We start from the raw sequence: 27,905 nt of genomic DNA, 5'->3' as shown, positions 1-27,905 counted from the left end.
ATAATACCCTCTAGGTCTATCAATGTTGTCACAAATGGCAAGATCTCATTCTTTTTGGTAGCTGAGGTATATTTCATTGTATACATATTACACATCTTCTTTATCCATTCATCTATCGATGGACACTTAGGTTGCTTCCATATTTTGGTTATTGCAAACAATGTTTCAATAAACATAGGGATGCACACAACTTTTCAAATTAGTGTTTTCATTTTCTTTGGGTAAATACGCAGTAGTGGAATTAATGAATATCTATTTTTAAGTTTTTGAGGAACCATAACACTTTTTTGACAATAGCATTATATTCAGGCCTTATAAAATGAATGGGACAACATTACTATACCAGACTTATAAAATTAATAACTCAATACCAGATGATGGGGGAAGGCTTTATTCAAACAATTTTATATTACTATTAATAATATCGATATAAAATATAAACCACGTTTTTTACATGACATGACTTAAGGAACTACCAAGGTAATGTTGCATCTTTTCCCCAAAAGCTCTTTTCCTAAATATTTACCTCTGTGACCTACCTGTATGTTTATTTCTAGGTAAAAACTGTGTTTCGATGGTGAAAATAGCTTTCAAGTCCATGAATGAGGACACATGTGTACTTTTATGTATACCTTTCCATTTATCAGAAATATAAGAGGGTGAGAAAATTATACACAGAAAAAACTATATATCAGCAAATTTTAATTCAAAGAACACTTTTAAAGAATTTTTAATTAGAAGGATTTTCTCATTACTGTCAGCATTCAAATATGGCCCCTAGAAATCTAAGGTTCGGTTGGGGACACCCACCGCAGGATTGAGGGACAAGGAAGTCACAGCCATAGTCTCCATCTCTCCTTTAGTTAGACAGCTCTACTTCTCTCTGTTTTGCACAATACAGTTTAATGCAAAAAAAAATTACGTTCTATTCTTTGAAAAAAAAAATATGTTGAAGGTATAAAAGTCACTAGTCAAAATCCCGAATTTTGCGTAATAGACAAAAAGGGCTCAGAGAGAGTGTTCTTTGCCTGAGGTCATGAAACCAAGTAGATGCAGACCAGGAATCCACTTCTGGTCTTACCAAGGCTAGAGTTCTATGCCAGTTACTTCCTCATAGTCAGGAAAAATATGTATATTTTAAGTATAGCTCAGAGAAAATGAATACATAAAACTTTGTCATGTGGCTCAATAATGTTTAGGTATGAGGCACACGATAGTTGCTCTCTAACTAAATTACAAATTTTAAAGTCGTGAATAAAAATAGAGGAACAGAAATTATGTTAACTCCTTTTAGTAGCAGTCAATTTGTAAGCACAACTGTTTTAAACCACAGGACAGAGAACTTGAGAGAGAAAATCTTCAGGTGAAGCAAGCAAGCTGAAACTGAGGAAATTCTTCCTGAAAGAATGATTTATTTCTTCCAAAGAAATTTGGTTTATCAAAATCAATCAACAAATGAGTGAACCCATGGTGTGGTTATTTACAGCAAAATTTAAAACCCAACAGATTTCTCTTTCCCATCTAGCATGCTTCTGTCTAACCTCTCATCATTAGTTGGTATGTACAAAAGACACAATTCACTTTATTTATAATTGAAATCCAGTCAGAAATCATAGGTGAACCTTCACTTCTCACATTTGGACTTCTCTCTCTCTCCCTCCCGACAGGAAGGGAGACTTACCTAATGGGTGAACTTGGGAGAAGGAGCTAAGCAGTGCTTATGTGTTTCTGAGTCTCCTCTTTGAAAAGATGTGCCTGCCCACAGTAACATGAATTTGGGTCTGCTCTCAGCTCTGTGGTAAGCACCCTGCCCCCAGGGTGGGTGTCAAGCATTTGTTTCCTCAATTGACAACTGTGTGGGGAAGTGCCCAATTTGGGAGGAAGCCCAGTGTGGCTAACATAACCTAAATCATATCCTCCAATTCGTTAGGGTGTATTAGTAATAAAGCTACTAAGTTTCTCTCCATCTCCCTGTCTCCTGTGTTCTGAATTTAGAAAGAGAAGAGCAGTGTTGTCGCCTACCCAGTGTCACCTGTCACAGCTCCACCAAGAAAAATGACTAGACAACACTTACAGAAACATTCTCTTCTTCCTTGACTTCATAACTAATGTACATTGTTCAAAAGCAACGCCCACTCAAAAGAGAGAAAAAGTTGAAAGAAACCATTTTAGAAACAAACATAGAAAGTCAGACAAACTGAGGACACAGAGGAATACCTTCCAAATGAAAGAACATGACAAAACCTAAGAAAAAAAAAACTAACAAAACTAAGAAAAAAAACTAAGAAAAAAAAAAACAGAGAGAAGTGATGAGTTCAAGGTAAAGGTCATAAAGATGCTCAGTGAACTTGGGAGGAGAGTGAATGGATCCAGTGATAACATCTACAAAGAGATAGAAAATATAAAAAAGAACCAATCAGAGCTGAAGGATACAATAACAGAAATGACAAATACACTAGGGGGAATCAACAGCAGATAAGAAGATGCAGAAGAACAGATCAACAATTTGCAAGACAGGGTAGTAGAAATCATCCAAGCTGAAAAACAAAAAGAAAAAAGAACTTTAAAAATGAGACTAGGTTAAGGGACCTGTGGGACAACATCCAGTGTAATAATACTTGCATTCAAGGGGTTCCAGAAAAAGAAAAAGAGAAATGGGCAAAGAACTCATTTGAAGAAATAAAAGCTTCATTTTAAAAATTCAAATATTTGCTTGATTTAGCTATTTATAAAATGCTCTACAATCCCTCAGCAAGATATTTTATAAAAATTGAAACAGAGGTGCTATTAGTCAAAAAAAAAAAAAGGAAAAAGAAAAAAGAGTGCCATAAGTAAGAGAGCAATTAAAGATGTATTCTCATGTAAGAAAATAGCAAAAATGTAACTTAAAAGAGAAATTAACCTTTTTAGTGTTACAAGTTGATTTAATTCATGAAAAAGGACTTACCATGGGTTCTTTTTTTTTTGTTTAAAGTAGCCTCCATGCTTAGCGTAGAGCCCAATGCAGGACTTGAACTCATGACCCTGAGATCAAAACCTGAGCTGAGATCAAGAGTTAGACGCTGAAATGACTGAGCCACCCAGGCACCCCTTGGATTCTTTTAAATAGTAAACATTCATATGTCGTTAAGTGTTTGGAGGACGATCATTCACTGACATACAGTGGTGCAAAAACTGGATGATAGCAAAACCTTCAAATGTTTATGAACCACTGCCAACCGAAAATAAGTCCAAGCATCTAAGTGTACCTGTGGTCAACAGGCAATAACATTTACTTTCTAAAATCAAATTTAAATGAAAGCTTTTCAAGAAATTTAACATGGGTCAGTTTAGTTATATTTATTGAATACAGTTAATACTAGGTGTCTCTTGTGGCGCACCTGGGTGGCTCAGTTGTTTTCAGTGTCCAAATCTTGATTTTGATTCAGGTCATGATCTCATGGTTTTGAGACTGAGCCCCACATTCGGCTCAGTGCTGAGCATGAAACCTGCTTGGGATTCTCTTTCTCCCTCTCCTTTTGCCCCTCCCCTGCATGCACTCACTCATTCTCTCGCTAAAATAAAATAAAAATTAGTATCTCTTGGAAATGAGAGATCAAGGGACTAATATATGTATATATATATATATATATATATACACACATATGTAAAATTTATATATATATAAAATTTACCTCAGTTCTTTCTTAGCATATATAATTATGACTTTTACTTCGTATGTATTAGATACTTAAACAACTCAGAATTTCACCAAATTAAAAGCAACAATTATATCAGATATCTGAAACCCAAAGTAAAACAGATAATATAACTAACCTTCCACAAGGAAGTCTCCCAGTAGGCATATGACGGCCGTGGGTTTAAGGTAGGAATCACTAAGTTTCTTCTTGGAGTAAGGTTTCCATTGAGCACTGAATTATTTCCAAAATGTCCACAATAAGGTGTTTCCAGGCCTAGGCTCATAGTAAGAGTCCTGAGTGAAGTTTGATGCTGCTGTCTCTCCGCAAGAAGTTTTGTATTACTCTCTGACAGTCTCTCATTAGTCCTGTGAAGATTAAAAAACACAAATACATTTTCTTTTTCCCTAAATCATTCCTAAATGACTTACATCTTTTTAAGTTTCCATAATAGTCAATAGCATTTGCCATTGAACAGTGTTTTAACACTGAACATGTGACAGAGCACACCTACTATCTAAAATTATACTTTTAAAATTGTTCTAAAGAAATACTTATGTTTCCAGGGGGATCCCTAACTAACAATTCAAGTTAGGGAAGGGAGAGAAGTGGCTGTCAGTGATGTACATGGCTTAACGAATAATACTTGCTGTCTTCCGGAATGGCTGTACTGACAACATCCTTCAGGATGCCAGTATATATACACACTTATATGTAGTAAACCTGTTTACAGATATAAAAATAAACCATCCCTCAAAGACATTTTCAAGCGTTTGCTTTCACCACTCTTGTACATTTCACTTAGTATCTCAAAGAAACTGAGCATTTGACACCGAGGAATCACTGAGACCAACAATCTCTAGGGGAGATAGTAGATGGCAGACGTGTGATCAGAAAGAATTCAAACAGCTACAGAGGCAATTAGCTTATAACAGTTACCAAGGCACTGGAGGCAGAATCTGCCCTTTCTGTCTTCAGTCTTCCACATACCTCCCTCCCACCACGGTGCTCTTTTTAGCCACTTTGGGAACTCTACTCCCCTTCAGCCCTGTGTGAGTCTTTCTGTATTTCACATGTATGCCATTATGTAAAGTAGAAAAACCATAAAGGACAGTTTGTCTCAAGGCCCACTCTAGTAATAATACCAAAGTTCACAATCAAGAGAATAAATGTACCAAGCTGCCAGGATGAGTAGTAATAGTACTTGACCTTTTAGGTTAAAGATGTCATCTTCCAAAAATGAACTCATCGACATTTCTATTTAGGGTACTTCTGACAAGCAATTTTATAATAATATGCTTCTAAATGAGAAAGCTTCAAACAATGCACTTAAAGACTAGCAGATCCGATCAATGGAAAATATACAGGGCGGGGGGGGATGGGGGGCGGGGGCGGTGGGGTGGGAGAAGAGGTCCTGTAAAACCAAAAAGAAGAGGAGGGATGCAAACTGTCCTGGACTAACATTTCAAAGGTAAGTTCACTTAGAAACATCATTTTCCAAAATTACACGATCTAGTTGGCTTTCACTTCCTACTCATCTCATGATCTTGGCTCCACAGAAATTATGCTTTAGAGGCAAATGAATAAGCTAAATTTCTTGTCTATGATTCTGTTTTGGCTTACCTGTTCAGTTCACTTCTCAAGGACTTTCTAACTTTTAATTCTTCTAGGTAGAGTTGCCTGTAGGTTTCCAACTCTGTTTTAGTAGAATCTTGAGACGTCTTCACTGTAGAGACCTGAGATTCCAGATCTTTAATTCTAAGTTCCATTTGACTTCTCGTTGAAGCATGAGCATTTTCTCTTAACTGGTCCAAGTTTTCTTGAGCTGCTGCTTGTGCCTAAAGCAAATTAACAGGATAGTTTTTAAATAGCTATAATCTGAATAATTAATTATACCTGTTTCCTTTAGTTCTGAGTCAATGATTCAGAGAGCAATTTTAAAGGAAAAAAAAAGGCCTGAGTGTAAAATATTTATCATCAATGTCAACTGAATTAAATATGATTTATAACATTAAAGTTCAATCATTCCTGTATTAGTATTCACGCAATCTGATAATTCAAATAATAGAATCAATGACAAAATTTTAAAAGTCAACAATAAACTTAAGAATAATCCAAGTAGAGTGCAATTTTTAAATCATAATTTTTCTTTTCCTCTTCATAGTGAGACTAGTTGTTTAAATCATCATTTTTTCTTATCCTCTCGATTTAGTAAGAACAATGATGAAAACTGAAATCTTTAAAGGGAGGAACAAATGCCTCCAGAAATCTACAGATTTCCATAAAGCAAGTAGAGGAAACCCATACAATACATCTATCCAAAATGTAATTTGCATTGAAATGAACGAAAGCACATTACAGATCAATCAATTAACCTGTAAAAACAGGTTGACTTCGTGTAATTTTTGTACTGTGTCCAGTCGTGCTCTTTCTTCAATCTCCCGTTTATACTGTTCCACTTGACTGCGTTCTACCATATTCATTTCCATAAATTGTTTCAAGTTTACTACTTCTCGTTGTAACTTCTTGTTATTGCTCTCTAGTTTTTCACGTTCTTCTTCGAAAGCTTTCATTGATAATAACTCTTGTTGAAGAATTTGATTTTTTGCATCCAGGTGTAGACATTTTGAAGATGTAGTTTCCAGTTCTGTTGTAAGGACATCAGCCTGCATGAATAAAACACTATAGTTTGGAAGTGGAGTGAAAAGAGTCTAACTCAAAACTACGATCAAAAATTTTTTTCAGATTTTAAGTAATCTCTAAGCCCAGCGTGAGGCTTGAACTCACAATCTCAAGATCAAGAGTAACTGAGCCAGCCAGGCACTCAAAATTTTAAATAAACTCATTTGCAATAAAATGTTACCTGTCTTAGAATGTGGAACCTTAAACAACTCAGAAAATCAAGAGCAAACTTAAAGCCATCAGGTGTTACTGAAATAGATCTTTGCTATCATTGTCTTTACTACACAACATTTGCACTTGATTCTATACTTTTATTTTTCTATCATTCTTTCATATCTTTCTTTCATAAAATAAGTCCCCTCTTAGGAGAAAGTCTCTTAGCCCTTCCCCCATCTTCACACTCCATCATTTTTAAAGAAGTTTTAGCAGTATCATATTGACTTATGTTTGCGCGCGTCCAAAAATACGTCCCAAGATAAGACTCTGAAAATAAGACTCTAATTCGTGAATCTATAGGTAATGATTCTAATGCCACGGCCTTTTTCTGAGCTGCAAATGTTTTAATGCTAATTTGAACTGCATTCCCAGGAGAAATGATTCTCCAGGTTAAGAAATCACATCTCCCAGTGTAAAACTTTAATTGGATAATCCACATATTTTTTTTGAGGCAAAATAAAAACTTATTTCAATACTGTTATCTTGTAATCCTTTGTTACACTCTAGAAAATAAGAGATCATGCTACACAACAACAACAACAACAACAACCACAACAACAAAACTGGCTGGAGTTTCAGTGATGCTGAGTTGGAAAGGTCTTCCATCCATTACATATGACTGGTAAGACAAGGTGAGTGGATGTGGTCGTTTTATAAATTTGTTGATACTTCTGTGAAAATCCCTCCCCTTAAATATATGCTAGCTTCAGTAACTGGTTTCTAGTGAACAGAATATGCAGAACTGCTGTGATTTTTAAGGCCAGCTTGGAAAATGTGATACAGCTTCCATCTGACTTTCTTTGTCTAGGGAAGCTCACCCTTAGAACCCAGCCACCACGTTGTGAGGAATCCCAGGCTACCTAGTGAGTCTTCATGTAGATACTCCAGCTGAGACTAGCCAACGTCCTAGCCAAAGGCCAGCCTCAACAGCCAAACACGTGCGTGAACAAGCCTTTAGATGATTCTAGTCTCCAGCTTCCAGTTATGCCAGCTGATGCCAAATGAAGAAGAAATGAGTTGCCCTATGCTGCTTTGCCTAAACTAAAAGATTGGTGAACAAGATAAATGCTGTTTTGAACTACTAGGTTTTGAGGTGGCTTCTTATGCAGCAGTAAATTACTACCACAGATAGTGATACTAAAACCGGTGTGCTGCTATTGAAAAAAACCTAAAACTAAGCTTCCTTTGAACCGGGAGGTAGGTGGAACCTGGAAAGATGTAGAAAAGCATAAGAATGAGACCCAAACAGGGCCTCCACAAGACTCTTAGTGGAAGCCTGATGGCCTGTGAAGAGGCTGACAGCAAGGGTTTCTAAGCAAGTGAAGAAAATGACACTGGAGGAAAGGGAAGTCATGCTACAAAATACCTGAAAGTAAAACGGATAGGAAAGAGAAACTAAAGAAAGACTATGCAACTGAAAGGAACCAGGACTTACTGGGTTCAAGTATCTGTTTCTCATTTACAGCCTCTCTACATGTGGAACTGGCAAATAATGCCAACATGAAGAAATGGCTTTTGGGTTACGAGAAAATCCAGGGTGCTACCAGGAAAACAGAAAGATTTAAGGTATGCCTCCAATTTCTTTAGGGATCTTAAGACTATAAGATTTTTTTTTAAAGTAGGTTCCACACCCGACATGGGGCTTAAACTCAGCACCCAGAGATCAAGTGTCACATGCTCTACCAACTGAGCCAGCCAGGAGCCCCAAGAGTAGACGAATTTTAAAGGCATTGTCATATAAGAGCTTCACAGGAAACCTGAAGCGAAAAGCTGATCTCAAAAGGACTTGGGAGGGTCGCTTTGCTACAACACGGCATGAAATCCAGTACTATTTATAGAAAACTAAAAAAGGTAAGAGATTTATAGTAGCAAACATACTATTTGCTAGCTTGGACTACAAGAGACCAAATCTTGCAAAAGGAAAAGAGGCCTTTGGGTCTTAGAAGTCCCACAGGGAGGAAGCAGGATGAAAAAACAGCTGCAAATACAGGTCATTCCTTATGAAAAGGAAGGAACCAAGAACTCAAAGAGTAAAGAAAGGGAAGAGACATGGAGAAAGTATTCCCGTGGTTAGGACTAAATCCTATCTTAAGAACTGACAGCATGCATCAGGCTATATTTCAAAACTCTTATGGACTAGGGTGCTTCCCATCTTCTTTTTCTGAATGGGAGAGTCTTCAGCAGTTGACTAGAATGTTGCATTTGTGAGTGGTAAATAACTGTCTCTTTCGTTCTCAAGTCCTCATATTGAGAACACTTGCACTCAAGGGGCTATACTTTAGATACCATAACCCAGGCAGCTTATCCCCACTGCACCTGATTAAGATGGTAAGATCTTGGACTCAAGCCCTGAACCTGATGCCATGATAACTGAGACTTGCAGGAGGTATTGGAGGGGGAGGGGAGTGAATGTATTTTTCAGGTGGGAGGAATACAAACATTTGTGGCCAGTGGGTAAATTATACTGCTTTTTAAGGGTGTCCATAGGTTTCAAATATTAATTCCATAAAAAAAAAAAGACCATGGAACAACCTTAGTGGCTTGCTCCTAATGAACAGAATATGTGACTATGATGCTGTGTGTATTCCAAGCCTAGGTGACAAAAGGCGATACAGATTCTGCCTTGCTCTGTATCTCAGGCTGCTTACTTGGAATCGAGCTCCCCATCTAGTGAGGAAGTCTAGGCCACAAAGAGGGTCTAGGTGTGTCAGTTTAAGTGTTTCTGCTGCCTCCTGAACTGAAGTCCCAGGCAACAGCCAGCATCAACAACCAGACGTTAGTGAACAAGTCTTCAAATGGATCCAGCCCCAAACCTTTCAGTTGCCCCACCTGAAGCTGAGCGGGGCAGACACTAGCTGTCCTGGCCACGCTTTTCCTAACACATTTGTGAACAAAAGAAATCTAACCTTTGGGGAGTTCGTTAAGAAAGAACCAAAAATGATAAATGGAACAGTGGGTGAAAAAAAAAAGAGATGACACATAAACTTGTATAGGAGAAGTTGGTCTCCATTAAAGTAGGATGTAATAAATGTTAAGATTAATTTATTAACAACCAACAGTGCTAATGAGAAGAAGCAGATAACTAGAAGCAAGATCTAAGAAGTTTTTCTCTCAGTTTTTCCCCAGTTAGGATCATATTAGCTGTTCATTTTCCATATATGGCCTTTATTCTGTCGAGGTATGGTTCCTCTAAGCCTACTTTGTTGAGGTGTGCTGCTCTTCAAAACATCCATCATGACCATATGATCTTGCCAATCGATGCAGAAAAGGCCTTTGACAAAATTCAGCACCCTTTCTTAATAAAAACCCTTGAGAAAGTCGGGATAGCAGGAACATACTTAAAGATCATAAAAGCCATTTATGACAAGCCCACAGCTAACATCATCCTCAATGCGGAAAAACTGAGAGCTTTTTCAACGTTTATTTAGAGACAGAGCATGAACGAGGACAGACACAGAATCACAGGCTCCAGGCTCTGAGCCATCAGAGAGCCCGACTCGAACTACCGCGAGATCGTGACCTGGCTGAAGTCGGACGCTTAACCGACTGCGCCACCCAGGCGCCCAAACTGAGAGCTTTTTCCCTGAGATCAGGAACACGACAGGGATGCCCACTCTCACCGCTGTTGTTTCACATAGTGTTGGAAGTTCTAGCATCAGCAATCGGACAACAAAAGGAAATCAAAGGCATCAAAACTGGCAAAGATGAAGTCAAGCTTTCACTTTTTGCAGATGACATGATACTATACATGGAAAATCCGATAGACTCCACCAAAAGTCTGCTAGAACTGATACATGAATTTAGCAAAGTTGCAGGATACAAAATCAATGTACAGAAATCAGTTGCATTCTTATACACTAACAATGAAGCAACAGAAAGACAAATAAAGAAACTGATGCCATTCACCATTGCGCCAAGAGGCATAAAATACCTAGGGATAAATCTAACCAAAGATGTAAAAGATCTGTATGCTGAAAACTATAGAAAGCTTATGAAGGTAATTGAAGAAGATATAAAGAGATGGAAAGACCTTCCTGCTCATGGATTGGAAGAGGAAATATTGACAAAATGTCAATACTACCCAAAGCTATCTACACATTCAATGCAATCCCAATCAAAATCGCACCAGCATTCTTCTCGAAACTAGAACAAGCAATCCTAAAATTCATATGGAACCACAAAAGGCCCCGAATAGCCAAAGGAATTTTGAAGAAGAAGACCAAAGCAGGAGGCATCACAATCCCAGACTTTAGCCTCTACTACAAAGCTGTCATCATCAAGACAGCATGGTATTGGCACAAAAACAGACACATAGACCAATGGAATAGAATAGAAACCCCAGAACTAGACCCACAAACGTATGGCCAACTCATCTTTGACAAAGCAGGAAAGAACATCCAATGGAAAAAAGACAGCCTCTTTAACAAATGGTGCTGGGAGAACTGGACAGCAACACGCAGAAGGTTGAAACTAGACCACTTTCTCACACCATTCACAAAAGTAAACTCAAAATGGATAAAGGACCTGAATGTGAGACAGGAAACCATCCAAACCCTAGAGGAGAAAGCAGGAAAAGACCTCTCTGACCTCAGCCGTAGCAATCTCTTACTCGACACATCCCCAAAGGCAAGGGAATTAAAAGCAAAAATGAATTACTGGGACCTTATGAAGATAAAAAGCTTCTGCACAGCAAAGGAAACAACCAACAAAATGAAAAGGCAACCAGCAGAATGGGAAAAGATATTCGCAAATGACATATCGGACAAAGGGCTAGTATCCAAAATCTATAAAGAGCTCACCAAACTCCACACCCGAAACACAAATAACCCAGTGAAGAAATGGGCAGAAAACATGAATAGACACTTCTCTCAAGAAGACATCCGGATGGCCAACAGGCACATGAAAAGGTGGTCAACGTCGCTCCTTATCAGGGAAATACAAATCAAAACCACACTCAGATATCACCTCACGCCAGTCAGAGTGGCCAAAATGAACAAATCAGGAGACTATAGATGCTGGAGAGGATGTGGAGAAACGGGAAGCCTCTTGCACTGTTGGTGGGAATGCAAATTGGTGCAGCCACTCTGGAAAACAGTGTGGAGGTTCCTCAGAAAATTAAAAATAGACCTACCCTATGACCCAGCAATAGCACTGCTAGGAATTTACCCAAGGGATACAGGAGTACTGATGCATAGGGGCACTTGTACCCCAATGTTCATAGCAGCACTCTCAACAATAGCCAAATTATGGGAAGAGCCTAAATGTCCATCAACTGATGAATGGATAAAGAAATTGTGGTTTATATACACAATGGAGTACTACAGGGCCATGAGAAAGAACGAAATATGGCCCTTTGTGGCAACGTGGATGGAACTGGAGAGTGTGATGCTAAGTGAAATAAGCCATACAGAGAAAGACAGATACCATATGTGTTCACTCGTATGTGGATCCTGAGAAACTTGACAGAAACCCATGGGGGAGGGAAAGGAAAAAAAAAAAAAAAAAAGACGTTAGACTGGGAGAGAGCCAAACATGAGAGACTCTTAAAAACTGAGAACAAACTGAGGGTTGATGGGGGGTGGGAGGAAGGGGAGGGTGGGTGATGGGTATTGGGGAGGGCACCTTTTGGGATGAGCACTGGGTGTTGTATGGAAACCATTTTGACAATAAATTTCATGTATTGAAAAAAATAAAATAAAAATAAATAAATAAAATTAAAAAAAACATCCATCATGAATGGATGTTATAGTTTGTTATAGTTTGTCAAATTCTTTTTCTGCATCTATTGCAATGATATGATTTTATGCTTTTTTGAAAATTAATATGAGGTAGCACATTCATTGATTTGCAAATATTGAACCACCCCTGCACACCAGGGATAAATCCCATTTGGTTATAGTGAACGATTTTTTTTAATGTTTATTGATTTTTGAGAAAGAGCACAAGCAAGGGAGGGACAGAGAGAGAGGGAAACACAGAATCTGAAATAGGCTCCAGGGTCCAAGCTGTCAACAGAGCCTGAAACTGGGCTCAAACCGAAGGACCTTGAGATCGTAACCTGAGCTGAAGTTGGCTGCTTACCTGACGAAGCCACCCAGCTGCCCCTGCTCCTGGTGAATGATTTTGTAATGTATTGTTGGATTCAGTTTGCTTATTTTCTTGAAGAATTTTGCATGTTCATCAGAGATGCTGGCCTGTAATTCTCTTTGTGGTGTCTTTATCTGGTTTTGGTATCAGGGTAAAGCTGGCATAGAATGAATTTGGAAATTTCCCTTCCTTTTATGTTTTTCTGGAACAATTTGAAAAGGACAGGTTAAACTTTTTCTTTTCTTTTTTCTTTTCTTTTCTTTGCTTTTCTTTTCTTTTCTTTCTTTCTTTCTTTCTTTCTTTCTTTCTTTCTTTGGTATTAGCTCTTCTTTACATGTTAACATTTACATCTGAAGTCATCTGCTCCTAGACTTGTGTTTCTTGAGAGTTTTTTGATTCCTGATTCAGTTTCCTTGCTGGTTATTGATTTTTTTTTCAAATTTTCTATTTCTTCTTGTTTTAGTTTGGTAAGTTATACGTTTCTAGGAATTTATTCTTCTAGTTGTCCAACTTCTAAGTTGTCCAATTTGTTGGCATACATTTTTTCATAATATTCTCTCATAAATGTTTGTATCTCTGTGGTGTTGGTTCTTATTTCTACTCTCACATTTGTGGTTTTATTTATTTTCGGTCTTTTCTATTTTCTTGTTGATTACTCTGGCTAACGCCTTATCAGTTTTATTAATTTTTACAAAGAACCAGCTCGAGGTTTCATTGATCTGTTCTAGTTTTATCTGTTTTTTGTTTGTCTATCATTCATTTCTGCTTTAATCTCTTTTTTTAATTTTATGTTGAGAGAGACCACACATGAGTGGAGGATGGGCAGAGAGAGAGAGAGAGAGAGAGGGAGGGAGAGAGAGACTCCCAGACAGGTTCCATGCTGCCAGCACAGAGCCTAACACGGGGCTCGATCTCACTACTGTGAGATCATGACCTGAGCCAAAATCGAGTCAGACACTTAACCAGTGAAGCCACCCAAGGGCCCCCTGCTCTGATCATTATTACTTGCTTTCTTCTGCTGGCTTCAGGCTTCATTTGTTGTTCTTTTTCTAGCTCCTTTAGGGGTAAAGTTAGGTTGTTTGAAACTTTTCTTGCTTCTTGAAGTAGGCTTATATTGCTTTGTACTTCCCTCTTAGGACTACTTTTGCAGCATCTCAAAGGTTTCAGACCATTGTTTTCTCATTTCCATTTGTATACATGTATTTTTTAAAATTTCTTCTTGTATTTCCTGCTTAACCCATTCCAGTGTAGTAGCACGTTATTTAACCTGCATGTATTGTTTTTTAATAACTAAGGCCTGTTTTTTGTTTGTGATCCATTCTTGAGAATATTCCATGTACACTTGAAAACAACGTGTATTCTGTTTTAGGATGGAACGTTCTGAAAACATCTCTTAAGTCCAATCTGGTCCGCTCTGCCATTCAAAGCCATTGTTTCTTTTTTTTCTTTTTTTTAATATATGAAATTTATTGTCACATTGGTTTCCATACAACACCCAGTGCCCATCCCAACAGGTGCCCTCCTCAATACCCATCACCCACCCTCCGCTCCCTCCCACCCCCCATCAGCCCTCAGTTTGTTCTCAGTTTTTAAGAGTGTCTTATGCTTTGGCTCTCTCCCACTCTAACCTCTTTTTTTTTTCCTTCCCCTCCCCCATGGGTTCCTGTTAAGTTCCTCAGGATCCACATACGAGTGAACACATATTGTAACTGTCTTTCTCTGTATGGCTCAAAGCCACTGTTTCTTTGGTGATTTTCTGTTAAGATGTATTTTTTTGGTGATTTTTTAAATTAAGATCTATTGATGTAAATGGGGTGTTAAATTGCCCTATTACTGTGTTATTATCAATTAGTTCTTTTATGTTGGTTATTGTTTTATGTACTTGAGTGCTCTCGTGGTGGGTGCATAAATATTTGCAATCGTTAGATCTTCCTATTGCATTGTACCCTTTATTATGATATAGTAGCATTCTTTGGCTCTTGCTACAGTCTTTGTTTTTGGTTAAGTTTATTTATTTTGAGAGAGACAGAGTAGGGGAGGGACATAGAAAGGGGGTGAGAAAATTTCAAGCAGCCTCCATGCTGTCAGCCTGGAGCCCAACATGGGGCTCAAAGCCACCAGCCATAAGATCATGACCTGAGCCAAGACCTAGTCGGTCGCTCAAATGACTGAGGCACCCAGGTGCCCCACAGTGTTTGTTTTAAGGACTCTTTTTGTCTAACAAAAGTATCGCTACATTTTCTTTTAACGTGATAAATTTTTTCTCCATCCCCTCGTTTTCATTTTTTTTTAATAGAATTTATTGTCAACTTGGCTAACATACAGCGTGTACAGTGTGCTCTTCGTTTTGGGGGTAGATTCCTGTGGTTCATCACTTATAGACAACACCCAGGGCTCATCCCAACAAGTGCCCTCCTCAATGCCCACCACCCACTTTCCTTTCTCAGCCACCGCCCCCCCCCCCCATCAACCCTCTATTTGTTCTCTGCATTCAAGAGTCTCCTATGGTTTTCCCGTCTCCTTCTCTGTTTGTAACTATTTTTCCCCTTCCCTTCCCCCACGGTCTTCTGTTAAGTTTCTCAAATTCCACATATGAGCGACAACATATATCTGTCTTTCTGTGACTTATTTCATGTAGCATATTATCTTCCAGTTCCATCCACATTGCAACAGATAGCACGATTTCACTCTTTCTCCTTGCCAGGTAGTATTCCAGTGTATATGTAAACCACATCTCTTTATCCATTCATCAGTTGATGGGCTTTTAGGCTCTTTCCACAATTTGGCTATTGTTGAAAGCACTGCTATAGACATTGGAGTACATGTGCCCCTATGAATCAGCACTCCTGTATCCTTTGCATAAATCGCCAGTAGTGCTATTGAGGGGTCATAGGGTAGTTCTATTTTCAATTGTTTTGAGGAACCTCCACACTGTTTCCCAGAGCGGCTGCACCAGGTTGCATTACCACCAACAGTGCAAGCATCCCCTCACTTTTAATGTGCAGGTGTCTTTATGTCTAAAATGAGGCTTTTATAGGCAGCATACATATGGGTCGTGTTTTTTGATCCATCCTGTCACCCTAGGTCTTTTGGTTGGAGTGTTTATTCCATTTATATACAAAGTAATTATTGACAGGTATGTATTTATTGTCATTTTACTACTTGTTTTGCGGTTGTTTCTGGAGATTTTCTCAAATCCTTTATTGTGTTTCTCGCCTTGATGTCTTTCTAATTTGCTTTAATGATATATTTGGATTTCTTTCTCTTTATTCTTTACATGTTTATTAGTGGGTTTTGGTATATGATAAGCATTAATTTGTATATCACCTGCTCTGCGTGTAGCAGTCTGTATTAAGTTGATGGTCAATGAAGTTAGAACTCATTTTTTTTTCTCCTCCCCATGGTTTAGATAAACTATTTTATTGTATATCCTGTTTTGGGGCATTCCTTGACTGATTTTTTTTTTTACAGAAATATACATGCTTACTGCTTTTACATTTTCTGCCTTTATACTGTCACTTCTGATCTCTCCTTTCCACTCAGAGTCCCCGATAATATTTCTTACAGGCTGATTTAGTGGTCACAAACTCCTTCCATTATTGTTTGTCTGAGAAATTCTTTCTCTCTCCTTCTATTATGAATGATAGCCTTACTGGATAGAGTATATTTGGCTGCAGATTTTTCTCATCCAGCACTTTGAATATATCATGCCTTTTCCTTATGCCTTGCAAAGTTTCTGTTGAAAAATCTCCTGCTAGCCTTGTGGGTTTCTCCTTGGAAGTTAATGACGTGTTTTGCTGCTTTTAAGATTTGTAGCAGTGGGGCGCCTGCGTGGCTCAGTCGGTTAAGCATGACTTGATCTTAGCTCTAGTCGTGACTTCGCAGTTCGTGGGTTCAAGCCCCCAGTGGGCTCTGCACTGACAGCACAGAGTGCTTGGGATCCTCTCTCTCTCTCTCTCTCTCTCTCTCTCTCTCTCTTTCTCTGCCCCTCCCCTGCTTGTGTCGGCATTCTGTCACAGAAAAATCAAAAGCAAAAACAAAACAAAACAAAACAAAAGAACAAAACACTAAAAAAAAAGTTGTTAGCAGTATATTTTGCAAATTTAATTACAACATGTCTTGGGTGTTGATTTTGATGGAAGTTCTCTGTGTCTCCTGGATCTCGATGTCTGTTTTCTTCTCCACATTAGGGAATTTTTCAGTTATTGTGTCTTCAAATCAATTATCTGTCCCCTTCTCTCTGTCTTCTTCTTCTGGGACTCCTATCATATGAATGTTTTTACATTTGACGGAGTCACCGAGTTCCTTAAGTCTATTCTTGCATTGGAGAATTCTTCTTTGTCTTCTTCAGCTTCATTGTTTATCATTACTTTGTCTTCTAGGTCATTAATTTGTTCCTCTGCTTCTTCCAGCTTGCTGTTCATTTTACTGCACTCTTCATCTCTGATCCTTGAACTCTTTTATGTCTGTGGTAAGGGTCTCACTGATGTCTTCCATTCTTTTCTCAAGTCCACTGAATATCCTTATGATCATGGTTTTAAATTCTCCATTAGGCGTGTGATTTACATCTGTCCCATTTCGGTCTCTGGCCATGGCCCTATCCTGTTCTTTCATTTGGGATAAATGCCTCTGTGTTTTCACTTTGTCTAGGTATCTGCCAGCTTCTGTGTGTTAGAGAAGCCAGTTAACTATGTCACCTGCTCCCAAAGTAATGGACGTAGGAAAAAGACGTCATGTAATGCCTAGGGTCTAGCACTTCAGGGAGTGTCACCAGTGTGTGCTGCATGTGTCCTGCTGTTGTGTTCTGGCCATGCTATCCTTCAGGCCAGTCGTCTGCAGAGGCTCTCCTTGCCGGGTCTGGTGTGTGTTTGATCCCTGGCCTGAATGTAGCGAGTTTTAACTAGGAAACTCTCTGGTTGGGAGATGTGGTGTGGGCAGGCGTTTGTCCTGGTCTTCTGGGGGAGGGATCTGCTGTGCTGGAACTCAAGCAAGAGTGATTGAGAAGGGTAGTTCCACCAGAGTGTAAGGCGGTGGTGCTTGGTGTAAGCAAGTTAGGTAGCCACTGCTTCCTGCAGGTGGCTTTATGTTTGTGGTGAGGGGCAGGAGAAGGAGATGGTGGCAGCCAGTGGCTTTGTTCCTACACACAGGTCTCTCTGAACTTTGCCTCTGAGGGACGTGCTCTGAGACGAGCAAATAATCTCCCTACTGTGTGCCCCAGGCACTCTTCAGATCACTGTATCCATGCTGTATGCTCCCACGTTGTTTGCCTGCCCTCTGTCCAAGAGCAGTGCAGTACCTCAGGGCTGCAACCCAGCTAAACCGGATGCCCTTTAAAACTCCAGACTTTAAGCACTACTGGTTGCAAGAACTCACGCAATGCAGCCCCTCTTGTTTTCCAAGCCAGTGGGTATGGGGAAATGTTCTCTTTGTGCGTTCCCCTGTGCGTTCCTCTCTCTCACCCTTATCCACAACCTCGACTCCCTCCCCTCTGCAGCAGCCAGGATCTGTTTCTCTTCTAGACGACATTTCTGCATCAAGGACCTTCTTTGATGTGGCCTCTTCTCTCCCTTTTGTTGTGGAGTTTGTTCTGTCAGTCTTCAGGTCGATTTCTGGGGTATTCAGGGTGAGCTGATTGTTATCTAGTTGTATTCGTGGGATGAGGCAAGCCTAGAGTCCTCCTACTCCTCTGCCATCTTCCTGTGTCTAAGAGAGTTTCCTAAGATTCCCTTCAATTACAACAATTCTTACAAGTAGGCAGGAATGCCTCTTTAGAATCTCCCCTCAAGTTAAGGTAGAAGCACAAAGACATATGATTTGAAGCACAAAAGTTGAAAAACCAGAAAGAGTCAATCTGATAACCAAAATTGGGCCTTTGATCTGATTTCAAGTAAAGGAAATACGCAGCTTTGAGTATTTTTTAATCCATTGAATACTCAATCTTCATTCTCCTTCCCTCAGTGAGGAAATAAAGAGAATGTTATGAAATCATTGTTCATCTTCTCAGTAGCACAACAAATGTACTGTCCTTTAGCACGACTTCAATTAACTGCACATTCTCCTTTACCTTACTCCAACCTTGTTTGTGGGGGGAGGTAAGACCATTTCGTCTTTGTGTTGTCCCACAATGCTTCTCCATATCGTACAAGTTGGCTTCAAAAAATTTTTGTCATTCAAATTACCAATCTACTACTTGTCTCTGATAAATCAACTTAATACTACCTCACTTTGTACAGCTGTATTATTTGAATGATGTAATGTTTATTCCATTCATTATACGCTGAGCTATAACGCATAGCTATGCATATCTTTCTATTTAAGTGAAAGAAAGCGATACAGGCTACTGTGTTTTCCAAGAATGTAGGATCTGTGCCAAGAACAGGATTAACACCAGTGTTACACACAAGAACCAGGTCAGAAGAGGATCTCATTGTGAATTGCAAGATGATGGATTGGCAAGATTGCTTAACAGGAAAGAGGAATACCCCAGAGTTAATCTTTTCCTTCCTAGATGGTGAAAAGTATGGGTGAGTCTATGCGTTATAATGAGAGAATAAAATATAATGAAGTAAACGGTAGACTGAGTCAAGACATCCTATGGCCAAGATTTGATGGCAGTGAAAGTGGGCAGCACTGACTGAGAGACTAAAAGTTTGCACAGGCGGGGAACATGGGTGGCTCAGTCAGTTGAGCCTCAACCTCTCAGGTCATGATCCCAGGGTCATGGGATCAAGACCCCTGTCAGCCTCCACACTAAGTGTGAAGCCTGCTAAAAATTCTCTCTCTCCTCTCTCTCTCTCTCTCTCTCTCTCTCTCTCTCACACACACACACACACACACACACACACATCCTGCTTGTGTATGCTCTAAAAAAAATAAAATAAATAAAATAAAAATATAAATAAATAAATAAATAAAGTCTGAACACACTAAAGAAAGACCATTTTATCTTTTTGAGCCTGACTTCACATCGAGTCATGGGGTCAGCAAGGCATAGGCTGGCGAAAGGTCCTTCAGGAAGCAAAAATCTCTATAGGAGCAAAGTTAAGTTCTACTACATTGACTTTTTATTATTACATAAGTGACTGGTAATTTGCAAGATAACTAGGAAAAAGTTTTCATAAAATTTGATACGGTACTGGCATAAGGACAGACATATAGATCAATGTATTAACATTGAGAATCTAAAAATAAACTCTCACATTATAGTGAACTGATTTTCCACAAGGGTGCCAGACAATTAAATGGAATGAGAATAGTCCTTGTAACAAACGGTACTGGGACAAATGGATAGCCACATGCAAAGTAATAAAATCAGACCTCTACCCCATAGCATATATACAAAATTCACTTAAAATCTAAGAGCTAAATGATAAACCTCTTAGACAAAAGCTGACGTGTATATGTTTGTGACTGGATTTGGCAATGATTTGTTAGACACGACACCAATAGACAAAAGCACATTAAGTTTACTTCATCAAAATTAAAAACTTCTATGCTTCAAATATCACCATCAAGAACGTGAAAAGGCAAGTGACTAAATAGGAGAAAATACCTCAAAATCCCATGTCTGCTAAGGGATTTGTATGTAGGCTATTTAAGTAACTCTTCCAATAATGAAAAGACAATCCAATATAAAAACGGGCAAAAGAATGGATTAGTTCTTTAAAGACGACATAGAAATGGATAATAATCACGTTCAAAGGGACATGTTCGGGGTGCCTGGGTGGCTCAGTCAGTTAAGCTTCTGACTTGGGCTCAGGTCATGATCTCACTGTTCGTGGGTTCGAGCCCCACATCGGGCTCTGTGCTGACAGCTCGGAGCCTGGAGCCTGTTTCCGATTCTGTGTCTCCCTCTCTCTCTGCCCCTCCCCCGTTCATGCTCTGTCTCTCTCTGTCCCAAAAATAAATAAAAACGTTGAAAAAAAAAAAAGAAATAAAAAGAAAAAAAAATTTAACTACTGAAAATCTAGTAGAACACCATCACCCTTTTCTGTAACTAAACGTTTTTGTTTTGTTTTGTTTTGTTTTGTTTTTTTTGACTTGACTTGAGAGAGAGACAGAGAGAGAGCATGCAGAAGTGGGGAAGAGAGGCAGAGGGAGAGACAGAGAAAATGGTAAGCAGGCTGCAAGCTCAGGGTGAAGCCTGATGTGGGGCTCGGTCTCATGACCGGTCTCATGACCGGTCTCATGGTGTGGGGTTTGGGATCATGACCTGAGTGGAAATTAAGAGTCAGGACGCTCAAACAACTAAGCCGCCCGAGTGCCCCTGTAACTAAAATCTTTTTGGAGCCAGCCACACTCTCCTCTACATGCTGATTGATGGCTACTTTGAGGTCATAACAGGAGAGTTGAGCTGCTACAACAGAGACTATGGCCGACAAAACGAAATGTTTCTATACTCTGACAGAATAGCTTAATCTCCTACAAAACATAACATTGTTAATGTTTTTAAATTATATATGATCAGATAAACGTACACATGTATCTATTGGTCAAATGGAGGAAATATAGGAATTTACCTTATGGTAAACATTTCTATTTTCATATTCCAAGCACCACATCAACTATGATTTTACATATTCACATAGGCGAATGACGTTGCTATTCTCATGATTATAAAACTGAACATGCTGTTTTCAGTGACAACAAGATATTTCATGGAAGAATTTGAGAAGCAATATCCTAGTAGGGGCCAGAATGCCTGGGTCTGAATTCCCAGTTCTGCTCGTTATGAGCTGTATGACCTTGAGCACACTACCTAAAACTTCCATGTCTCAGTCTCTGCATCTGTAAAATGAAGGTAATAATAGCACCTACTGGGACACCTGAGTGGCTCAGTCGGTTCAGTGTCTGGCTCTTGATGTCAGCTCAGGACATGATCTCAGGGTCATGTAATTGAGCCCCACATCGAGCTCTGCATGGACAGCGAGGAGCTTGCTTGGGATTCTCTCTCTCTCTCTCTTTCTCTCTCTCTCTCCCCTTTGCTCTCTCTCCCTACATGCCCTTCCCCACAATCTCTCTCTCTCTCTCTCTCTCTCTCTCTCTCTCTCTCAAAATAAAGGTCCTTAAAAAAGTGATCTCAAAATAAATAATAATAGTATCTACCCCACTGGGATGTTGGGAAGATTAAATTAGGAAATAAGAGATGAACAACTTAGAAGGGTACGTGGCACATAGCTCTAAGCGTCTGCATTTAGCATGATTACTGTTGCTGTATTTTGCGTTCCAATACAATGTGATAGTTTAGGCAGGTGGCCTGCCAATACAAGTGTTCCCCTATACAAATTATACTGAAGTTATTCTTCATTCCACCACATGTGGCAGCAAATGGGGAGCATGAGGCCCAGAATCTCTCCTCAGTACTTCACACAACTTTCGCCAATGCCACTAGCCAACAGGACTTTTTCCATTTATAATCCTTTTAACTTACTTCCTCTCTATACCACTCAGTGGACAATGCTCACAGACCAAGGTACAAAGAGCACCTCCTTGACTGAGTAGTAGATCCTTTACATGACCATCAGAGGCAAGGGAAAGCCACTGACATGGAAATAATCGAGTCTTGCTAAACTAAAGTTCCTCAATCATTTCACGTCCATACTGTTTACGTTAGGCTGCTTTAACATGTACTCTGATGAAGAGATTAAGGCTTTGTGGTAAAAGCATATCAGAAAAGCTGTCCCCAGATCTTTGCAGTTGGTAAAGTGTTATAAATCTGTAAATCCCAGTTCTGGCTGTGTAAGGAAGAAAGACAAATTTAGAGAGCTTTTTCATAGTGAGAGGGGAAAAAAAAAAAACCAAACATTTGATTGAACATTTCTCCTCTATTTGATTAAGTGCTTTCATTAATAGTTTTATTTATATAAGTGTGTGTGTGTGTGTGTGTGTGTATAGACATACACACATTTTTTTAACATTTATTTTTTGATAGAGAGCACGAGTCTGAGTGACGCAGAACGTGAGGAACAAAACGGATCCAACACAGACTCTGCTGACAACAGAGAGTCCGATGCAGGGCTCAGTCTCAAGAACGTGGAGATCATGACCTGAGCCAAAGGCAGACTCTGATAAGACTGGAGACAGCCAGGCGCCCCTCAATTTTGTATTTCATTTCTTAGCATACATTTAGAATCAAAGCTTTGTTATACCAATGTTTCCAAGAAGAATTTATTGATACGGCATAAAGCACTTAATTTTATCGGAAAAACTGTTAAGTTAAAATATTTTCAATTTATACAAGGGTAAGTACCACATGTATCAAATATTATTATCCCTTAAATTTATACTTAGGAAGGCGAAATTACCTGTCATTAAAAAATAAAAACAACGTCAAATAAAGAACTATATTGTTCTGCGCAAGCTAGATGACAAGTGTCAAGAGAGTTAAGGCTAATGGGAGTTACAACAGTCAGAGAAAGTTCATAGGAAAGGAGACTGTGAGACAAGTCTGAATAACATAGGTTTAGGCAAGAGGAACAGAAACTAAAAAGACAGCATGAGTAACGGCGGAGAGATGGTAAAATCAACCCAATTAACTCGGAGGATAAAATCTGATGGCAGAGACATTAAAAACAGGTGTCCACACAAGAACTACATGAATGTTCATAAGCAGCAGTATTAACAGGCAAAAAGTGGACACAACCCAAAGGTCCATCAACTGATGAATGAACAAGGGCCTTAGCCCACGATGGAGTACTGTTTGACAATAAAAAGAAATGAAGCACTGATATAAGCTGTAACCAACACAGATGAACCCAGAAAACATTAAGTGAAGCTAGCTAGTCCCAAGGGACCACACGTTGTGTGACTCCATTTATATGAAATATTCGCAAGAGGCAACTCCAGTGAGAGACCAAGTAGTAGACTGGTGGTTGCCTGAGGCTGGGGGCAACGGGTAAGGGTTTCCTTTCAGGGTCAGGAAAGCATTCTACTTGATGGCAGTGATGGTTGCACGAGCGTACACAGAGACAGTAAACTGTGCGTGTCAAATGGGTGACTTTTATGGGATGTGTATTGTACCTCAAAAAGGCTTAAAAAAAAAAAACCCAATGGCAGGACACAGATAATGTTCTCAATTCTCGCTTTTGGGCGTACATACTATACATGATCTGAATATTTCAGATCATGTGCTTTGACAACATGTCTAAAAGGCAAAGAAAATGAAGGAAATGCCTAAGTTCAAGTGGTTTGTTAAGTGATCTTTCTGTACAAGTCATCCTGAAATCAATACAGATTCTTCCCGAAAGTGAAGATGAGAACTAAGACAATTAGCTGAAACATTCCATTAAACATTATCTTCTGATTTTATCCAGCTTGCCTCATCATGGTAATAGAGATATCATTAAAAAACATTGTTTAGCAGGGGACAAAAGTCTCTTGGGGCACCTGGGTGGCTACGTCAGTTAGGCGTCCAATTCTTGCTTTCAGCTCAGGTCATGATCTCACGGTTCATGAGACTGAGCCCACGTTGGCTCTACACTGACAGCATGGAGGCTGCTTGCGATTCTCCCTCTCTCCTGTCTCTGCCCCTCCCCTGTTAACATGCACGCACACACTCTCTCTTGCTCTTTCTCTCTCAAAATAAATAAATCAACTGTAAAATAAGTTTTACATTAAGAAAGAAAAAAGTTTCTCAATTTCTGTGAGGAAGGAGACAAAAGCCTCAACTTTCCTAACTATTACAAGAAAAAAACGTATAACGCAAATAGTAGAATGAAAGTCAGAGTTTACGAAATAAATGTATTGTAAAGATACTAAAATCATAATCAATTAATTATAATGAAAATACAAAAGAAAGCGGTCCATGGAAGTTCGTATCCTGAAACACCTTATATTATTTAACCAGCTATAAGTTAACTGTTGACAGGTTACATTCACTACATACTTGACTTCTGATTCGACCTAATTTCTTCTTGAGATCCCGTGTCTCATCTTCCAGACGAAGATGTGATACAACCTCCGGGGAAGCGTGTGACATAGACTGTTTCTTCAGAGTATCAGCCAGTTTTTGTTGAAGTTCTCTCACCACTACCTAATAAGACATTTCTGTTACTGATTTTCTAAAACATCTTATTATTTAATTATGTTAATAATAGACAACTCTAAACATGCGTACTTTGAGAAATATCACCACATACATCAATTCACCTTCTTTTACTTTTTTTTTTAAATTTTTTTTATCGTTTATTTATTCTTGAGACAGAGAGAGACAGTGCATGAACAGGGGAGGGGCAGAGAGAGAGGGAGACACCGAATCTGAAACAGGCTCCAGGCTCTGAGCCGTCAGCACAGAGCCCGACGCGGGGCTCGAAATCACGGACCGTGAAATCATGGCCTGAGCCGAAGTCGGACGCCTAGTGACCAAGCCACCCAGGCGCCCCAATTCACCTTCTTTTAGCAACACATACACATTCCTGTTCACTGAATTCAGTTAAAGAACAAAAGGTGTTATCTCCCTGCCTAGTCAGGATGATGTCACTTAGATAATGAATTCAGCCTCACTATCCATTCTCCACTGGTGAATTTGCAAAGCTTCATAACCTACAGAAGTCTCAAAAAGAAATGGGGACATAGTGGGCACAGCAGTCGTAAATTCTATATTATGAAAGGTTTTCTCTCTTTTTTTTATTGCAGGCTTAAGTTACCGTCAGAATTCCTCACATATCCAATCCTCTCCTCTTATCCTTCTAATAGACTCCTATCTCGGAGTAAAGTCAAGTCATTCCAATGGCCCCTGCTTCCACCCCCCTCCCCTGACCTCAGCTCCTACAGCTCTCTCCCCTACTCACTCCATTCCTGCTAAACAAGAATCCTGCAACCCCTCCTTGGTCTGAAAATGGAGATCCAATGCCAACTTAATCATATTATCACAGAGAGATACAATTCTCTTTGTACTGGACAAACTTATGCCCACATGACAGTAACTGAGCTTCGAAATGAGCAAATTATTTGTAAAAATATTTAAAATAAGTTATAAACAGCAGTGGGAAGATTACTCAAACATGGCTTTCCTGACACTCACCACAGTTGTCCCAAATCATGATGTAGTGTAAAGTAGATACCTTTAAAGAATTAAGAGGTTGTAGGAACACATGATTTGAGACTGAAAATTGAAATTTATGTGAATAAAAATAAAATCATACCAACTTAAAATGTATAAAAAGCTACCAAAGGAAAAGTACTACCAGAAAGAGCACCTATACTTCATTTCATCTGGGAAATCTGAAGTGACTGTCCAGTTAACTCAATTAATTGGATCTAAGTTTCAAAATACTCTTTTTACCTTTGAGCATTTTCATTTACCAGCTCACCACAGTAATAAAATGCGGTGGCAAAGATTACAATTATTATTGTAGGGGGGGCCTGGGTGGCTTTCTCGGTTAAGCAAGCAACTCTTGATTTCGGCTCAGGTCATGAATCTCACAGCTCCTGACTTTGAGAGTCCTGTGTCGGGCTCCACGCTGGCAGTGCAGAGCCTCCTTGGCATTCTCTCTCTCTCTCTCTGCCCTCCCCTCCCCAGCTCATGTTCTCTCTCCGACTCTCTCTCAAAATAAACTTAAAAAAATATTATTATAGCAGTATAAGACTATCATCTAGTAACAGTTTATAACTTAACCTCTTAAAGTTTCATAGGTGACATAGTATCTGTATTCAAATCAAAACACCTCTCAGGTCTAATTTTGATTTGCTGCATACGAGTTATGCTTTTGGTTGATTTATAGTCTTTTTTTTTTTAATATTCAACTAGATTCACAAGTCAGCCATAATCAAATATTACCTGAGTTTTCTTTCTGGAAATCTGAAAAATTGTTATCTTTCTGGATACTTACTTCTAATTTTTTTTTCTCATTTTTATACTTATACATTCTTTCTTTTAAATGTTTACACTCATCGGTTAACTCCTTATTTCTTTCTCCCAGCATAAGACCTTGTTCTTCACGTTTAGCTTTAAGGTATTTTGGGATATTCTGAAACTGGTCTTGCATATCAATCACTAGCTTTTCTTCACTGTCAGCTTGGTTGTGAGCAGCATCTAGTTGCTGTCTAAGCAACATATTTTCACTTTGTAGTTGAGATAACCTTTCCTCGAAGGATTCCTGCTTTGCAATGTATTTATTCATGTTACTTTGTTCCTTCTGATACATGCGTTCAATTTCCATCTTCTGGCATTGTGTTTGGCTTAGGTCCCTTTGTACACATTCTAAAACTAAAGTCTTTTCTCTGAGAGCATCTTTTGTGTGATGGAGCTCAATTTCCAGGGCGTTGAATTTACTTTCATCTTGAGAAAGTTGCCGAGAAAGAACTTCATTTTTATCTTGTAGTTTTAGACACATCAACATTCATCTGGTCCTGTAAGTGACCATCTTCATCTCTTGCTCTCTGGAAAGCAAGTTCTAGGTCTCTTCTTGATGTCTGACTCTGATCATGATTGTGTACAGCAGTAGCCAGTCTAGCACGGTATGATTCAACTTCTGCTTCCAGGCTCTCTTTATTTTGTTTTTCATTCTCCAGTTTAGACTTTAGCATCGTAATCTCAGCAGTCAGAACATTAAGCTGTCCACTATATCGGAATATTGTTTTTGATAATGTTTCCTCATTCTGCTTTATGGTCTTTTGAAGATTGTCATTTCTTTTCCTTTACACTTTCAATGTCTTCACAATATTTCGTTTCCTTTCTCTGGTTCTGATTTTTTATGGTGTCTCTTTCCAGTCTTAGCATGGCGATTTCATCCTGCAACATGTGGTTTTTATGCAACAGATCTTGTATTTCCTCACGACTATCAGAAAGCTAAGTAAAACAAAGGACATTTTCAGATCGCATTCAATAAAATGACATTATCATGCTTTTCTTTGAAATTAAAGCATAACCTATGTTTAAACAATGAAAAGGTTACAGGAGGTGCCAGGGTGGCTCAGTTGGTTAAGTGTCTGACTCTTGATTTTGGCTCAGGGAATGATCTCACATTCTGTGGGTTCAAGCCCCACATCAGGCTCTGTGCTGACAGTCAGGAGCCTGCTCAGGATTCTCGCTCTCCCTCTCCCTGCCCCTCCTCTGCTTGTGTTCTCTCTCTCTCTAATGAATAAAGGAACATAGAAAAAGAAAGAAAGAAAAGAAAGAAAGAAAAAGAAAGAAAGAAAGAAAGAAGGAAAGAAAGCAAGCAAGAAAGAAAGATTACACTAAGTGAATATCCAACTGGAAAAAAATGAAGCTGGCTCCAAATCTCAAATTTTATACAAGCATAA

The 27,905-nt window shown here is 39.1% G+C and overlaps 1 protein-coding gene and 1 long non-coding RNA gene across 2 annotated transcripts in view; one reads left to right on the top strand and one right to left on the bottom strand.

The window, feature by feature from the left end:
* LOC109496862 (ankyrin repeat domain-containing protein 26-like) overlaps positions 1-27,905 on the bottom strand; it is a 35,379-nt gene that overhangs the window by 3,791 nt on the left and 3,683 nt on the right. The window contains 7 exon segments of the mRNA XM_045042080.1: positions 3,817-4,045; positions 5,301-5,515; positions 6,053-6,343; positions 24,547-24,693; positions 26,492-26,986; positions 26,988-27,290; positions 27,292-27,450. Coding sequence (XP_044898015.1) covers positions 3,817-4,045; positions 5,301-5,515; positions 6,053-6,343; positions 24,547-24,693; positions 26,492-26,986; positions 26,988-27,290; positions 27,292-27,450 — 1,839 coding nt within the window.
* LOC123381194 lies at positions 163-2,706 on the top strand. The gene is made up of 4 exons (XR_006587911.1): positions 163-659; positions 1,334-1,557; positions 1,668-1,798; positions 1,996-2,706. It is a non-coding gene; the product is annotated as an uncharacterized LOC123381194 (long non-coding RNA).

This window comes from Felis catus, chromosome D3, assembly GCF_018350175.1.
Source record: "Felis catus isolate Fca126 chromosome D3, F.catus_Fca126_mat1.0, whole genome shotgun sequence".
NCBI classification, from domain to species: Eukaryota; Metazoa; Chordata; class Mammalia; order Carnivora; family Felidae; genus Felis; species Felis catus.
The sequence above is the reverse complement of the archived record's forward strand: the minus strand, read 5'-3'. Positions and strand labels throughout refer to the sequence as shown.